Genomic DNA, 18,827 nt, shown 5'->3' with positions numbered 1-18,827 from the left:
ATAAATGTTGGTCTGCTACAGTCAGGAATTAGGTCATCGGTAGGGTGTAACCAAGAAAAAAAATGGCAGGAAAATTAAACTTTGATTGGTGTTTACAAAAAGATCTCAAATATAGTACCAATATGTAAATGAGTTCTTCAAAAAGGTCACTGGGGGGGGGGGGGGGGGGGTCTACCTTACACTTAAGGAACAGAGGAAATTAGCATCAGTAAATCAAAAGAACATCGCAAAAATTAAGATTCAAATTAATGATTGGCAAAACACTAGGTCCTGATATTTTACACCATGATAGAAAAGGAAGTAGCCCTGGGAATACTAGGTGTGTTGGTGGTCATCACTTAAGCTTTTTTCATTTGTTTTAGTTTCCTTTCTTATAAATTAGAATGCAGCAAATATAATCACACTATTTTCCTCTCCCCAATGAAAAGAAAAGAGAACAGAGAATTACAAAATTCCTGGTGACAAAAAATGAAAAAATACACAAAAGTCAAAACACTTGCCTTAAAGCATGATAGTCAAGGTCTGAAGAAGGGTCTCAGACCCAAAACGTCGCCTACTCCTTCTCTCCATAGATGCTGCCTCACCCGCTGAGTTCTTCCAGCATTTTTGTCTACCTTCGATTTTTCCAACATGTGCAGTTCTATCTTAAACATTTGGAAAATATTAACAGGATTGGACAAAGTCAGCATGAATTTATGAAGGGAACTAGGCCAGAATCTATTATTGTATTCTTTTGAGAACCAAACTAATGGAAAATGGGCCGTATGGGACAGTTGAGTAAAGTCCAACGTAGGTGCTTTTGGCCTACCCTTTCAGCATAAGTCTCCTACATATGGGAAAAGCACACCAGAAGATCCAGTAGGCCTTTGCAGACTGGGTGCGTGATTGGCAAAACGGGCCCATATTGTGTTCTTTGTTTCACTGAAACATGCTTCACCTCTGGAGAGGGAGACACCATGGCATTTGCAAGGATGCCATCCCTTACTCCCAATCTTTACACTGAAATAGAGTGGAACTGATTGGGTCTTCAAGAAAGAGCCCAATTTCAAGCAGCGAGCAGGGAATAGTGAGTTATTTAGAATTTAGAGGATACGGGGTTAAGGGGGTGGTGATTGGCAAGTCACCGAGGTACGTTGTTGAGTAGAGTGACAGCCGCCGGAAAGAAGCTGTTCCTCAATTTGCTAACTATTTGAAGAGAAAGGGTTAGGCAACGGAGAGGTCTGTACGCCTCAGGAATTAGGTCATCGGAGGGTAAACAGAAAAAAAATGGTTGGGGTGAGAAAACTTTGATTGGGATGTTTACAAAAAGATCTCAAATAGCGCTACCAATTTGTAAATGACTCAAATGGAGGTCGGGGGGGGCGGGGGGGGGGGGGGGGGTTGGGAAGGAATTTTTCAAAATTAGCACCAGTAAATAAAGAACATCGCGGTCGGAGACAGGGTTAATGATTGGCCATACCATACTGATATTACACCATGATGGAAAAGGATGGAATACTAGGTGGTGGTGGTCATCACTTAAGCTTTTTTCATTTGTTTTAGTTTCCTTTCTTATAAATTAGAATGCAGCAAATATAATCACACTATTTTCCTCTCCCCAATGAAAAGAAAAGAGAACAGAGAATTACAAAATTCCTGGTGACTTTTATAAAATACACAAAACAGAACACTTGGAAAGCATTGAAGGTCTGAAGAAGGGTCTCGACCCAAAACGTCGCCTACTCCTTCTCTCCATAGATGCTGCCTCACCCGCTGAGTTCTTCCAGCATTTTTGTCTACCTTCGATTTTTCCAACATGTGCAGTTCTATCTTAAACATTTGGAAAATATTAACAGGATTGGACAAAGTCAGCATGAATTTATGAAAGGGAACTAGAAATCTATTATTGTATTCTTTTGAGAAAGCAACTAATAGAATAGATATGGGACAAGTAAAGAACGTAGTGCTTTTGGACTTTCAGAAGTTCCTACATAAGTGATTGGTATACACTATTAAGGTGGATGAGATTAAGGGTAATATACAAGGAATATATTGATAATATGAGCAGCAAGGAGAGCTTATGGTATTTTGGGCAGCGCTGTGGCGCACCGGTAGAGTTACTGCCTTACAGCGCCAGAGACCCAGGATCGATCCCGACTACGGGTGCTTGTCTGTATGGAGTTTATCCGTACTCTCTGTGACTTGCTTGGGTTTTCCCTGGGATCTCTGTTTTCCTCACACACTACAAAGACATGCAGGTTTGTAGGTTAATTGGCTTGGTATAATTGTAAATTGGTCATTGCGTGTGTAGGATCGTGTTAGTGTGCTTGTCGCCTAAGCCTGTTCCTTTCTAAATCAGGAAATTACTGACCAATGAGCCTTGTTTTTAATTGTAGAAGAGCTTACACTCTTAAATATTTGGAAAAGGATGAGTTGATTAACTTTGGATTTGTATAGAGAAAACACACATTTGACCAGTTTTACTGATTCAATGTTTTTCCAATAAAATAGTGAGTTGATGGGGAATAAGTGGAAATGTATTCTGCAAATAGCATAAGGATGCAAGAACAAAGACTTCTGGAACTCGTGATGAAAATTTAGAAATAAATCCACGCTAAAAGGTTGCCTGATCATTGTTGGCCATTCTCAGCTCCCCAATGTGGAAAAGGTTAAGAGCAAGATGTTTAAGAAGGAAGGTCAAGTTGAAAAAGCTTGTCATAAGAAAAGAAAAATATAATAATCCAGCAATTTCTTTTGCTCAAGAATTATTGAAACAAAACTTTGCCATGAAAAACAACCTCGCTAAATGAAATTGGGCTAAAGCTGTGAAAAATAATACTAGAGAGGGCAAGGAAGTAGAAGCGAAACCCATTAATTAAAACACAGATAATTTTCTAAGTCATCAGTATTCCTGAAGCATTCAGAGCTTTCCATTATCTATTCATCGCAACTCGCATAGAAAATTAAGTTAAAACAATACCCAACATAGTGACCATATATCATGTCTTATTTTGTTCCACAGAACTTCCCAAAAACCTTTTAATGCAAACTTCTGGCCATCCAATACTACCTCGCTCATTTATAGTCTATTTCATTCATGCAGATAAATAAGCTTTAATACAAAAGACTTCATCCCAGTTTATCATGAAGGACAGTAAATAACTACAATAATCGAAAATATAAAAGACAAAATGTTCCCATCTCGCATTCAGTTCTTTTCATACACTTATCATGTAAGCTAGGTCAAACTGAGATTTTTCTCATCCAAATTGGACATTTACCATTTCTTGCTGATAAAACAAATAATTTCCTTTACTGTAATTAGCTTCATATAATTAAATAATAATTTAATCCAGCATTTGAACAGAAACACGATTATATTAAAAACATAAGTATGACTAATATTAAAGTAAAGCAAATTTTAAAAAATTGCATACATTATGTCTATTCATATTATGTGGAAATTGACAAATTAGATATATTGTAGCAAAATCAGCAATGAAAAACAAATAAAAAGTGTTTGCAATGTGCTCACCTAAGTTGTGGCGCTTAGACTTTGCGTGCTCGTGTATGTGTTTCTTGGTGAAACAGCCAAAGAAGACACAGTATAGACAGGAATGGAGCCGGTTGAGGTGACCACCACACATATGACAAATGCAAGATTTTGCCTGTTAAAGAAAAAACAACAAATGTCAAAAGAAATAGGAACAATCAAAAACACATGGGTTCATTTTATTCAGGTTATCTATCACCATTCCCTCATAATCTGGGGCGAATGCAAGTAAAACAAAAATGGCAATTTTCACTAAATATTTTCCAGAAGCTAATATATTATTGGAGAAACTCAAAGGTACACACAAGGATGCATTTCAGATTACTAATTAAATGTAAATAACAAATGCACTTCTAGCACGGTGCACAAAGCTCTTGGAGCTTCATGCAGATTTTTGCTACTTTTCCTCCATTTCCTGCAAGGCCTCCATCCCCTACTCCCAATTCATCCGTCTACACCGCATCTGCACCCAGGATGAGGTGTTCCAAACCAGGGCATCGGAGATGTCCTCATTCTTTAGGGAACGGGGCTTCCTCTCTTCTACTATAGATGAGGCTCTCACCACGGTCTCTTCTATACGTCGTAACTCTGTTCTTACTCCCCCCCCCCCCCCCCCCCCCCCCCCCCCCAGTCGTAACAAGGGCAGAGTCCTCCTTGTCTCCTTGTCCTCACCTTCCACCCTACCAGCCGTCATGTACAACAAATAAACCTCCAACATTATCGCCAACTCCAACGGGATCCCTCAACTGGCCACATCTTCCCATCTCCTCCCCTTTCGGCTTTCCGCAGAGAAGGCTCCCTCTGTAACTCCCTGGTCAATTTGTCCCTTCCCACCCAAACTACCCCCTCTTCTGGCACTTTCCCTTGCACCCGCAGGAAATGCCACACTTGTCGCTTTACCTCCCCCCTCGACACCATCCAAGGACCCAAGCAGTGTTTCCAGGTGTGGCAGAGGTTCACCTGCACCTCCTCCAACCTCATCTATTGCATTCACTGCTCCTGGTGTCAGCTGCTCTACATCGGTGAGACTAAGCGTAGGCTTGGCGATCGCTACGCCCAACACCTCCGCTTGGTTCTCAATAACCAACCTGATTTCCCGGTGGCTCAGCACTTCAACTCCCCCTCCCATTCCGAATCCGACCTTTGTCCTCGACCTCCTCCATGGCCAGAGTGAGGTCCACCGTAAATTGGAGGAGCAGCACCTCATATTTTGCTTGGGTAGTTTACACCCCCCCACATCAGTCTGAAGAAGGGTCTCGACCCGAAACGTCGCCTATTTCCTTTGCTCCATATATGCTGCCTCATCCGCTGAGTTTCTCCAGCATTTTTCGTCTCACTACTTTGTTTGGTAATTTACAAAATCTGGCTAATTCCAAGTCATTAACGAAGTAATATAAACAGCTGATGTCTCAGCACTGAACTCACTGGTCACCAGGTTGTCAAGCTGAAAATAATCCCCTTATCCCTGCTTCCTGCCCGTTGACCAATCAACAGAAGAAAAAAGGTCCATAGGACTGCCAAGTGTAGTAGTAGATAATGTTTTCAATTAAAAAAAAAAATTCAGACCAAGAGGTTGGCGATGGCAATGGAGAGAGGTGAAGAAAATCAACCAGAAATTATTGGTTCCCTACACACAGCAAAAACAATATGTGTATTGTGGAAGGAGCTTGATGATTCTACATTAAAGTCAAGGTAAGTAATCTCAGTTGAGTGCAAGGTATTGAAACAATTATGAATTTTCAAGAAAATAATAGCAGGAATATGCATAATACAGACTTTCAAATTTGCTTCCATTGAATACAACTGATCTTCCCCAACAACTCCATTTTATTCATAGATTCATAGAAAATAGGTGCAGGAGTAGGCCATTCGGCCCTTCGAGCCTGCACCGCCATCAATATGATCATGGCTGATCATCCAACTCAGTATCCCGTACCTGCCTTCTCTCCATACCCCCTGATCCCTTTAGCCACGAGGGCCACATCAAACTCCTTATGCCTTATCTCTATAGCCCTTTAATATCCAGAAAATTAAACTGGGGTAGAGTCTACTTTGAATACAAGCAGTGATGAACCTCCAAAATAAATGTGTTATCTCTGTCCCAAATTATCTTATTTTGATATTCCGGAATCTAGCTCTGGATGACTTAGCCTGGAATCATCCTTCACCATGTATACTAAATTGCTCTCTAAGACCTTGACACGCATCTTTCTTCTGCAAAATAAATGGCCTCTACTTCTCAATCTGTCCTCAAGTGACGGATCTCCAAGCAAATGTAGAGTATTTTCATTTCACTCCCTCTGTAGCAGTTGCATCATTCCTAAGGATAACAAAGTCGTATGCAGGTTTCTAGCTGTGTTCTCACCAAGACAAGCGAGTAGTTCCCGCTTTCTCTTGCCTTCCTTGTTTTGTGGGTTCACATTTGAGACTCTCCATGTGCAGGAAACGTGCCAGAATCTATAGAATTTCATATGATAAATAGAGTATCCACTATTTCCATGACCATATCTTAAGACACTATTCTTGTCCAAAGTATTTGTTTGACAGTACCGGTTTATTCCACTTCCACATTTGCACTAGATCCTTGAATCAACAGACTATTTTGTTATTGCCCATTTTTAATTATCCTGCCTAACCCTTTCTTTTTTTCCTAACTGTAGATGTTTTTACAATGTGCTTCTACGTTTCAGCCTCGATTTACTAGCTCAAAAGTGGTGCAAGGGCAGGATCATTGAATTTTGGACTATTTGAAATAAATCAGTAGAATGGTGGGGGATAGGTGGCAGGGCAAGAACATTCTAATGAGGAATCAATGACCTATTTTCCCTTGATGAGGGCAAAGGAAGACCTAGAAAGCATTGGCTGGTTTTCAGATTATGTTTTAGTATTTCTCTGTGCAACCTGTAACAACCAATTTAGAATTTGCACACAAATGCTGTAGTCTCAAAGTTACAGTTGCTTATTTATAATATTTATTTCCCAATTTTCTGTCATTGGGCACCATGAAGCCAATGACAAGGCAAAAACTTGCAGCAAACATCCAGATCATATGCAGCAGAATCTCCATAAACATGGCAGAAAACCACTTTCTATATTTTATTGCAAAGCCAAAAAGATAAATATTTATAATTGTTTTAGTTAAAGACAACCTGTTCACTCCAGAACAATCTTAATATACTAATTTGCACACTTTATTTGAAAGTATTTAGCACTTGATTGACCAATATACTGGAGATGAGAAGGCAAGCAAAATAAGTACAAAATAAGTTGCCTTCACTCGGCCCCCCCAATATAATGATGTTAACATGAGCAAGCACTGTCCTTGCACAGACATATACCGTAGCTTTAGTTTCTGCCTCCATCTCATCTCTCAGAACAAAAGAAAAATGTGATTGAAATCTAAACCTGTCCCCCCAGATCCCAGTTCCTATAGGGAAATACTTGGCCATTGCAGTTACCATATTTTAGTTGTGATGCTCGGCCTTATTCCTTATTCACTCTCAATTAGTGGTAAAGATTTTTTTGTATTGTCTGAAGTGAGCAAAATGATCACTTTTGATCCAGCTAATATTTGCCATGCATCACTGGGAAAATACTGTACATTCCTTCTTTGCTGCTCTTTGTAGACGTTTGTCATTTATAAATTAGTAGTTACATTTCCTACATTATACGAGGAAATATGTTTTTTTAAATGCTTCATTTGCAGTAAACACACTTTGTAAAATCCAGAAAAAAATGCGATACCTATAAATGAAGAGAACTTTAGAAATTAAAGCTCTAAAAGATCATATACAAGCACTGTTAGAAAAATCAATAGGAGTACCGATTCAGAAATTCATACTTAATATCAAAGCAACTATGTCTTTTTTTTTTAGCTGTATTTAAATCTTTTGTGATATTATAGAAATTTGGGGTCTGCAGTTTTAAATACTTATTTTGTTTCAGTGTGCAAAAGACATTCTTATAATTTGTTTGTACCAAAAACCCAACCATAATACTAAACACAAATGAGACAACTGCTTTATAAGTGTACTGAGCTATTCCAGTGTCATTCTATTCGCTGCAATGCACCAGGCACTGCAGTAATGTGGAAAACAACATAACCAATACTGCAGCAGTGCACAGCATTGACTTGACTGCCATGCCAAAAACCCATTTGCCCATCAGTTTTACAGCAGATTGTACATCTCTAGTTGATGAGTATTGATTGCAAACTTAATGGATTATTTACAATGCAAATGCTGACTCTTCAAGTCAAAATACTTAGTGAGCACTTATTTTGCTGCTGTACTGTTATGGTAAAAAGAGTAAAAATAAGATTCAGTCCCACAACAATTTGTTGTTTAGGCATGATATTTATTTATATTTTTTACAATGTATATGATAGACACACATTGTTCGAAAAGCCGTAGTAAGGTCAGTAGATTTATTCAACGTGTAATTTGAGAGCTACAGACTAGGATCGTTAGAGCTTCTCTGAACTTTTAAAATCAAGATTAGACCTGTACCAGAATTATCCCAAACATCTAGATTGTTCTCTATTCCCACTTTGCCATTCTGAGCATTGGACAAGAATGGGAATGGCTTGAGCTGCAATGTCATCTCACAACATGAAATGCCCAGCTGAATCTAGCAAAGCCCAATGACAAAAGTCAATTTGAAATGTTCTAAAGACTCCAAATTGAAAACTCAATTAACAGTGAAAAATAGGTAGAATTTGATACTCCAGCAGGAAAGATGGTGACAAATAGATCTCAGGTGCAGTGAAATGCAAAATCATTCCATTACAACTTGTGAACACGTAACGATTAATTAACATTATACAACCCAAGTGTAGAGATCTGTTCTGACAAGAAATGAGCAGATAACCCACATTTAAATGCCCAAACACAACGAATCAGATTTGTCAAAATTAGAACACATGGAATTAGGGTGATATTCTGCCGTGGATTGGCGATTGCCATCAGAAAGCAGCAGGAATAAACAAATCCAGAAAGGAGGTTTTGCTATTGTGGACCACAGGAGGGCACTAATGTTAGGGCATTATTCCCATTATCATGTGTCTGTACACTGTGAATGGCTCGATTGTAATCATGTATTGTTTTTCCGCTGACTAGTTAGCATGGAACAAAAGCTTTTCACTGTACCTCCGTCCACGTGACAACAAACTAAACTAAACAAAAAAGATGTTTACTCTGTGCAAATAAATTGGACCAGGAAATTTAAGTTTGCTAATGATACAAAGTTAGTGTCATTTTGAATTGTGGGGAGTATACAGAGTGACTTCCAGAAGACCCAGCAGGCTAAATGACTGGCAGATGACAGCCACGTGAAACAAATGTGAATTTGGCCACTTTTACATATAATAAAAATTAAAAAGGCTTAGAATTTAAGATTTTTAGATTAAGAACTTAAATTTTCAGAGGGTCCTTGGTGTCCTTCGACACTAGTCAGTGAAAGTTAACACACAAGAAGCAATTAGGAAGAATGGTCCATTGGGCAACTATATATTGACATTTATCCTTTGAAGATTTCTACACAGAACGAAAATATCACAGCAATTGATATTGGTTTATTGTTATGGTTTGTGTGATACCCAGTCAAATCATACCATGAGTACAATCGAGGCACACAAGGTACAACGGGTATGTGCAAAGAGAAAAATACCAGAGTTCAGAAGGTAATATTACAGCTAGAGTGAAAGTACAGAAAGAAAAGATCAATAGTCACAACGAGATAGGTTGGGAGATCAGGAGTGCACCTTAGCTATGCGAGGACCAGTCAGTGGTCCGATATCAGTAGGGAAGAAGCTGTTCCTGAATCGACAGTATGTGATTTCAAGCTTTTGTATCTTCTACCCGACAGGAGATGTGAGGAAAAGGAAGAATGCCTGGAATTTAAGTGGTTCAGTGTTGGAGAGTGCTACTGGGAATTAAAATAAATTATCAGCCACAGCAACGCAGGCACGAAAAGCCAAATGACATACTTCCTGCTATTTCTTATGTTCCAATCTGTCAGGTCTCCAGATCCACAAACTAGATGCAGTTGCTTATAGACCCAATCTAATTCTTGTAATGACATAATCTTTCAATATATAAACCCAATAGCTTCAGACCCTGCCAAGTTTGCATTAGGTAACCAGAGCTAGCCAAATGTGCAAATAGACAAGCCATTAGAAAGTATCAACAAAACAAAAGAGGTAATGGCAAAAATAACAGATTACTAATGATAGGTGATTTTAAAAATATGGGGTCATTGCATAGTTTCAGTTTGGCATTTACCTCAATTATGAAGGGTAACAATAAGTTTAAGGTAATTAACAATTTACGATTTACAGCAAGCCAGCAATAATCAATAAGAAAATAAAGTCGATTAGGCAAAACAAAAGTCCATGCCAATATAATAAATTGACCACTGGAGAAATCAAGACAAGTATGGCTATGGAAAGGGTAAACAAGTATGAAATTGGGGAGTGGGAGAAACATATTCAAAAGGCAAATCACAATCCATAAAGAGTAGTTAAAATGAAGACAAGACACAGACATGAATTGCAGCATTATCTGTACACAAAATTAAAAACTGGAGCCACATATGATCTGGTTCTCTTTAGCAAAATCAGCACTTGTTTTGCCCATGTTCCCAATCATTAAAGCAAAAGAACACACAGCTAGGCTATTAAAGCATGGGCAAATGAACACCTTGGGGCATTGGAGTGACAATTGCAGTGCTGCTTTTGAAGAGTTCAGATGGTTCAAATGATTGAAATGATGTTCCTGAACAGCATCAGTTTGCTCATGGGCCAATCGGAAGATGTATAAAATGTACAGAAACTATCGCAAAAATAGGGACATCATGGGTTCACCACGAGTTAACTAGACAAACATTTGTAGGCAAAATGGTCAGTGGTCCTTGCAATCAGTCCTGAATACTTTATTTAATGAGGAGACACAAAAAATAGCCGGTCTAGCTGTTTCTAGATAAACCAAACAAAAAGTAATTTGAACGAAGGAACTATGAAATTGGGAAATAATGAAAAAGAAAATTGGACAAAGGAAGAAACTAAAGATAAAATCATTTAGAAACTAGCTAATTTCAGCAGGATGAAAGTAAACTGGACCAGAATTAACTGACATGTAAAAAAGTAGATTCAGGATAACTGAGCAGCTATTGGAGACAATTAAATGCAGGACTAAGAAAACATATCTAATGCCAAAATTAATGTGTAAATTTACATATTGTGGTAAACAGAGAACTTAGATTGCACAATCTATTTCCGCAGTGGAACTGATGTAACAGAAATATATAACTGCACATCCATCTTTAAAAGTAGGTAAAATGGATCTTGAATTTGATAATAATGTGGTACCCAACATAAAAAGTTTTGTTCCATGATAGTCATGCAGTGAATGTGGAAACAGGTCCTTCAGCCCAACTTGCCCACACCAACCAATATGTCCCATCTACACTAGCCCCACCTGCCCGCGTTTAACCCATATCCCTCTAAACCTGTCCTAACCATGCATCTGTCTAAATGTTTCTTAAACGTTGTGATAGTACCTACCTCAACTACCTCCTCCAGCAGCTTTCCATACACCCACCACCCTTTATGTGATATGTATGCACAATGGAGTTACAATGCAAAACAGTTTAAAATTTAAAGAAAAGGTGGCAGCAGTGTTGAATAAAAATTAGCTTAAAACAAATTGATTTGTCATGAATCAATAATTTTCAGACTGCGAGGCATGTTGTGATTTCCCCTAGGTTCAATATGATTTTCTTGATCATATAACAATTTTGGGGCATTCAGAGACCACGCCTTGAAAGTGTGGTAAACAGCAAGGAGGATAGTTATAGATTTAAATAGAGTACATGGTGCAAAGGCAACATAAAAGCATACAATTGTAAATGAGGAAAAAACGCATCTAGGTTAATGGAACCAGGCCACTTTAAGAAAGCAATCTTCCTTTACAATGCTACAGAGATTCAAAAAGAGAGGATATGTTGCTCTCTGCTCAACATGGTACTACATTATTTTTAACAACAACGCTATCGAATGACATGAAGGCCCTTGCTGGTGCGATAAAAGTTTGGACTGTGATGTGCATTTAAAAGGTAATTTAATGGAGGCGAAGGTCACAATTTAGGGAAACAGTGCATAAAGTGGTTATTTCCATTGGGATCTGGAGTGAACGTGAAGGGCAAAAGGCTGCAGCAGTGACTTCAAGGAAACGTGCACTTAAGGATTCATTACAGACACTCCCTGGGCTTAGTTCCATAAACCCTTACACAAGTCAGATTTTACACAATTTGGAATCACGTTAAAATTAGGTTAAAACAAAGAACTGCAGATGCAGCTTAATGCACAAAACACAAAGTGCTAGAGTAACTCAGCAGGCCAGGCATCTCTGGAGAACACAGATAGGTGATGTTTTGGGTCAGGGACATGTGGCGAGTGGTGGGGTCACGTTGGAGGTGGCGAAAAAATATGATCAAGGACCCAAGCAGTCGTTCCAGGTGCGACAGAGGTTCACCTGCATCTCCTCCAACCTCATCTGTGGCATCCGCTACTCTAGATGTCAGCTGATCTACATCGGTGAGACCAAGCGTAGGCTTGGCAATCGTTTCGCCGAACACCTCCGCTCAGTCCGCATTAACCAACCTGACCTCCCAGTGGCTCAGCACTTAAACTCCCCCTCCCATTCCGAATCCGACCTCTCTGTCCTGGGCCTCCTCCATGGCCAGAGTGAGCACCACCGGAAATTGGGGGAAGAGCACCTCATGTTCCGCTTGGGCAGTCTACACCCTAGTGACATAAACATTGAATTCTCCCATTTCCGGTAGCCCTTGCTGTCTCCTCCCCTTCTCAGCTTTCCCTCAGCCCTTGGGCTCCTCCTCTTCCTTTTTCCTTTCTTTCTTTTCTTTAACATTTCTTTGTGGTGCTCAGATGTCACAGTCCTGTCCAACTATTGCTTTCCATACCTGGAGCACCTCATGGTGAAGTGCCGCCCCTTCTTCTACCTCCCAGGGGAATTCATCTCCATCATCATGACCGCCGTGTACATACCACCCAGGCAGTTGCAGACCTAATTTATGGACTTGAAACCCAAGAAATCGCTCTTTATCAACATTCTTTAGTGTCCTAACATTTATTGTGCGCCTTAACACCAATTCACTTCTACCTCGTACTTGTTAGGATTAAATTCCACCTACAACACTATTCATCAATCTACATCCTGCTGTCGCCTTCAATAATCTTCATTGTCTGCAACAACATCAATCTTCGGGCCATCTGCAAACTTAAACCTACTGCTATTTCAATTTTTTTTTAATGTTCTTACTCAACCAGACACCAAACGTATGTTTTAGACTTCAGCTGGGTTGAGCCAGGTCAGCCCAAACTTAATTCACCTATACCTAACCTGATCCCTTCCTAATGATGGAATGATCAAGAAACCACATCAGCCTATTTACTTTGTTCGACACCAGAGAAGATTCAACATGTCCACAAAGATTCTCTCGAGCTTCACCACATTTGATGTAGAAACTATTGTGATGGGATGCATCTCAGTCTTGTATGGCAATGCTCTACCCTTCACTGCCTGAACCTGCAGAGAGTGGTGAACACAGTCCAATCCATCTTAGACTTGTCAACCCCTTCCATCCAGTCCATCTTTACTTTGTGTCGTATCAGGAAAGCTACTGCAACACACAGTGAAGATGGACTGGATGGAAGGAAATTACCATCCTTGATAGGAATTGTCAAGGATTCCTGCCACCTGGTCAAGACATGCAGATTTAAATACAGTTTCTTCCCCCAGGATATCACCTATCACGTATGAACCTTTCACACCCCATTACCAGAGTTGGGTCCAGAGGTGGAAAGCACAGCTTTCAACTGCAAGTGTGATGGAATGATGTCCTGTTGGAACACTGCAAAACTCCAAAGTACCTAGGTGTGGTCCTCGATCGCACGTTATCATATCGCCAAGATGTTGAGAAAACCAAGGCACAGGTCAACACCTGGAACAATGTCATCGAAAAATTGGCAAACAGCTCATTTGGAAGTGACCCAACAACAATCCGCACTGCAGCCCTGGCACTCTGTTTCTCAGTGGCAGAATATACAAGCCCCGTCTGGAGCCGCTCTAAACATGCACGCAATGTGGACTCTGCATTGAACACTGCCTGCAGGGAAACTACAGGATGCCTGATGCCGACAAAGGTTGAACATCTGTACGAGCTGGCAGGCATCGACGAAGCATCTCAAAAACGCGATCGGGCAACTGCAGTAGAACGTTTCAATGCGGACACAGACCCCCGCCACCCCTTGCACAATTACCAACATGCCAAGAAACGCCTGAAGAGTCGGAACAGCTTCATGGAACTAGAGCCAACCGTACCAGGCACCAAAATCAAACAGCAGATGGCAGCAGGACACCACCTGTCTTATACTACCTGGAAAGCTCTAAACAGCCTCCGCACTGGAGTGGGATGTTGCAGACTCAACCTGAAGAAGAGGAACTTCTCGAACTCTGACAAGTGCAACTGTGGAGAGGTACAGACAATGGCCCACCTCTTGCCTTGCGGTGGAGAGGCATGCACTGCGGACAATCTCCGCAGAGGCACAGATGTAGCAGAACATCGTCTGACACACGAGTGAACGAAGAGTTGCTGCCACCTACTCTTATTCTTAACTTTAACTCATTCAGTTATTCCATTTGTAATTTAATATTCTACTGCACTACCCAGGTTTTACACTGCAATACTGCACCATTCTGCAATTTTGACTCTGCTTTCTCACATCTACTCCATCAATATGAAGGGTCCTGAAACGTCAACTGTCCATTCCCTCCACAAACGCTGTCCGAATTTCTCCAGGACTTTGTTTTTACTTAATATTCCAGCATTTGCAGTCTCGTGTCTGTTGTATTAATGTAGTATTTATCATAATTGTATGCATACCATTTACTCATGTGAGCTTCCTGACAACATGATATCCATAACACAATAGTGTACACGACAATAATACTAATCTGATCTCAAAGTGTAGTTATGACTGCCACAAAAAAAAATTAACACTGAGTCAGGGAACTCGAGTTATAATTACAATCAGCAAGAATGTATTTATTTGTAATGAAGACTTGCCTTTTATTTTATCAATTGGCATAGACTTTTATACCCATCTCATCCTCGAAACCCTCATAACAATGAAAGAATTGAACAATATACAAAACAACGATCTGCATTTCAAAGCTGCAAGGCAAAACAGCAAAGCAAAAAGTGCAATTGTGGTATAAAATCCCAAACTATTCATGATTGCAATATAAATTATGGGATACATAGACTAAAAGTTGCATCCAAAGTCTGGCTGAGGATTTAAAATTTACATTGAACAAGGCAGGAGGAACAGAATTTGGAATGCCATTTGTTTTTAATTGACAATCCAGCAACAGGAATTGAAAGTCAGTGTTGAACCTTAGCTAACATCACACTATACACGCCTTGTAACATGCAGGCACATCGTGGTGTTCTTTTCAAACGTTTTCATTCCAATCTGCGTAGTTCATCGAGAGCCTCTAGTGGCAGAATTGGAGAATACGGCTAGTTTTACAAAAGATAAAGAACAGAATATTTTTGATAATCAATTATGGAAATCTAAAATAAAAGCAAAGTGCTGGAAATACTGAGCAGCAGAATCTCTGCAGAGAGAAATATTATGGGCAGAAGGGTGCTGTACTGTTTTATTTCAGGTCAATGTTCTTTCATCAGACACTTTTGGCAGTTCATTAATCCATAATACAAAATGCTGTTCCTCTCTCTCCCCAAGATGATGCCTTACTTGAATGGACTTAACACTCAATTGGCAATTACAAGCAACTAGCCATGAGTAAATTCTAAGAGCAAATATATGACATTACTAGCTATTTAGATGCAGCAGGATATTATTGCAAAGTTACCTAGTAAGGATTTATAGTGCTAGTGATCCAGTCACAAAATGAAAGGGTAAGGTAAAATGTCACAGGAAGTGGTCAATCGTACATCTTCATCCACTTCAATGTTATGGCTCACGCTGCCTTAACTTCCATCACTCCACCATACTTAATGAGGAATGTTATTTTAAATAGATGTTTTTCTGTCACAGCCTCTCTACTGCACAAGATCTGGAATAAAATGCCAGTATTACAGTCTATCCTGTAGGGCCCAATGAAAGCAGGCCACATCGTTGAAGCTTACTTGCAAAATGGCAAATTAAAATGGATGCAAAGGGAAATAAAATGAAACTGACAGGCCAGCCAATGATTTAATTTAGGTACTGTGAAAAGCTTTTGTTCCATGCGAACCAGTCAGTGGAAAGACTATATGTGATTACAATCGAGCCATCCACATTATACAAATACAGGATAACGGAATAACATTTAGTGCAAGATAAAGTCAAGTAAAGTCCAATTAAAGATAGTCAGAGGTATATTTTTTCATACTTCTGTACCTATTGCCTGATGGGAGGGGGGGAAAGAGAAGAGGGAGTGATCAGGATGAGACTATTCCTTGAATATACGGGCGGCCTTGCCGAGGCAGATTGAAGTGTAAATGAGGTCAATGGAAGGGAGGGTGTATACAATTCTCTGCAATATTCTTGCAGTCTGTTGCAAGACTGGAGCTGTTCCCTAACCATGTTGTAATGCATCCCAATAAAATGCTTTCTACGGTGCATCTGTAGAAGTTGGTAAAAGTTGTTGGGGACAGGCCGAACTTCCTCAGCCTTCTAAGGAAGTAGAGGTGTTGGTGTGATTTCTTGGCCATTGCTTCAATATGGGTGGTCCAAAACAAGTTGGTATTGATGTGTGTGACTGAAGTCAAAGAACTAGTCTGCACTGTTCAATTAAGCTTTGAAATTTGTTTGACCAAAAGGAAGTTTGTTCATAGAAAAAAAGAGATTTGTACCTGCAAAACAAAATTCTTGCTGGCTGCAATCAACATTAGATGCAAAACATCAAAGGATTAGCAGGTCTGAAGAAGGTTCTCAACCTGAAATGTCACCTATTCCTTTTCTCCCGAGATGCTGCCTGACCCGCTTAGTTACTCCAGCATTTTGTGTATCTTCGGTGCAAATAAACATCTGCAGTCCCATCCTACACGAAGGATTAGTGCGCTCTTTAAAAGGAGGTATGTAAAGTACTAATCTAAAATGGTATTCACGGGAAATGTGTTGAATTAATAGAACCAAAATTGTATTTAAAATACTGACAACCAAAACATTTCTGCCTTGTAATTTAGTACCCGATCCCAATGTTCATACTGCTGGGGTGTAAACTACACAAGCGAAATATGAGGTGCTGTTCCTCCAATTTTGTGGTGGGCCTCACTCTGGCCATGGAGGAGGCCCAGGACAGAAAGGTCGGATTCGGAATGGGAGGAGGATTTGAAGCACTGAGCCACCGGGCGATCAGGCTAGTTATTGCGAACTGAGTGGAGGTGTTGTGCGAACTGATTGTCAAACCTCGCTTGGTCTCACCAAGGTTGATCATACGCTGAATAATCCAACCACATTTTTGTTTGGAAGTGGAAAGAAATAATAGAAATTGCATTAATTGCAACGTGTAAAAAGAGTTGAGATATCGTATTATAATTTTGCTGCATGTCATTGTGGTATATATCATGTCTTGATTGGAGAATGCTTAGTTGGTGACTTTATTTGAAGCAGAAATATGTGAATGCTTCATTGAGCATAATTTTGACCGGTAACTACGCACTTCGTCTGAGCACATTATGGCACGCGTCATGCAAGACGTCTTAAATGACCACCTGAACTGAACAGAGAAAAAAAAAGGTTAAGCTTGAGCCCTGCTAATATTTAGAGAATATAAAATACATACTGAATTGTTGACTATTTGAAGCAGTAGGTTGAAGTTTAAGACAAGCCAGAAAAGTGGGGCCAGACAAACTTTAAATAAATAAATAAATGTGCTGCTGCTTCGGCACAGCTCTAGTGACCTGCGTTCAATCACATCTCCTGATGTCACCCAAGTGGAGTTTGCACATTTTCTACGTGAATGCATGAGTTTCCCCAAGATTTTGTTAGTTGGCGGGTGAAAGCGGGTGAAAGGTGAATTGGAGGTTCAATGGGTGTGTGAAAGAAAGTTGATTGCAGGGAAATAGGTGTGATGAGTTGGACTGACAACAATGCTGAGAGGCAACCAAGAAAATGTGAAATAAGACATTGAAATCCAATTTATTACCATTCTAATAATTATGGCATAGTCAATTTTTTATTCAATTGATTTCCAGAAGCACTTTTGGACAATGTTGTACTAATTACATTAATTTTAAGTTTTGTATCAATTTATTGCATCTCGCAGGCTGCAATCTATATCTTCTATCTATACATAACTAAAACTCTGATCTTGTTATCTTCCGGTTTGGCCGTCTTTCTATTTGCACAAAAACGGTTTGCAATAGTGCTATGATTTTTCACCAGTTCACTCATCGTTTTTCTGTGTAAGTTTTGTTCTGATCGATTGAATGTCGAGAATTAAAAATCTTAAAAAACGCGCGTGCGCAGATCGACATCTTCTCCTGCCAGTCAGCGCCGTGCGGATTAGTCTCTTCCCCTGTCACTACCCGTGATGGTCCGCCCCTTCCTGCGCAATCACGACTTTACTGGAGCTGAGGATGGCCGGCGGAAGCTTCCAACCGGACACAATTTTCGGAGGGACCCAAAGCAGCCCAGCACCAAGTAGCCCAGCGTCGGAGACCCGACCCAGCCCAGCGTTGGAGACCCAGCCCAGAGTCCGAGACCCAGCCCAGCCCAGAGTCGGAGACCCAGCCCAGAGTCGGAGACCCAGCCCAAAGTCGGAGACCCAGCCCAGCCATGATTTGGAGATGTCGCCAAACGGAAACTCTGATCCTGGCGGAGAATGACCAGCACCCGCTGCGAGTCCCCATCGCACTGCCGATCTCCAGCCACTACCCGTCTGGTCCCCCTGCTCCGTGATGCCCCTCTCCCCCATGGCTCTTCCCTGTGTTTTCTTCGAGCTCACTCCCCCCATCCCTGCCAACACACCCCTCTCCCCCACAACTCCCCCCATGCCCACACTCTCCCCCCCCCCCCCGACACCTTTTCCTTTGTTGATTCCCTCACCACCTGCAACAGACCCAATTTGGAGGGTCAGCGGAGCTTACTCCTGTGTTAGCGCGATCAAAGAACCAATTGAGGTTACTCACGCTGACACAGGAGTAAGCTCCACCTCCCGCTCTCCTGTTATCCATCGCCCTCTGACCCGCTCCGCTCTATGAT

General features: G+C 40.6%; 1 protein-coding gene across 3 annotated transcripts in view; it reads right to left on the bottom strand.

Moving 5' to 3' along the window:
- Positions 1–18,827, bottom strand: part of usp22 (ubiquitin specific peptidase 22) — a 99,294-nt gene that overhangs the window by 49,190 nt on the left and 31,277 nt on the right. For all 3 annotated transcript variants that reach the window (XM_055651397.1, XM_055651395.1, XM_055651396.1), the window contains one exon: positions 3,515–3,647. In XM_055651397.1, coding sequence (XP_055507372.1) covers positions 3,515–3,626 — 112 coding nt within the window. In that variant the 5' untranslated portion in view covers positions 3,627–3,647. The remainder of the gene's footprint in view (positions 1–3,514; positions 3,648–18,827) is intronic.

The sequence above is a fragment of the Leucoraja erinacea genome, chromosome 20, assembly GCF_028641065.1.
Source record: "Leucoraja erinacea ecotype New England chromosome 20, Leri_hhj_1, whole genome shotgun sequence".
Classification (NCBI taxonomy): domain Eukaryota; kingdom Metazoa; phylum Chordata; class Chondrichthyes; order Rajiformes; family Rajidae; genus Leucoraja; species Leucoraja erinaceus.
This window is presented reverse-complemented; position numbering and strand designations above follow the sequence as displayed.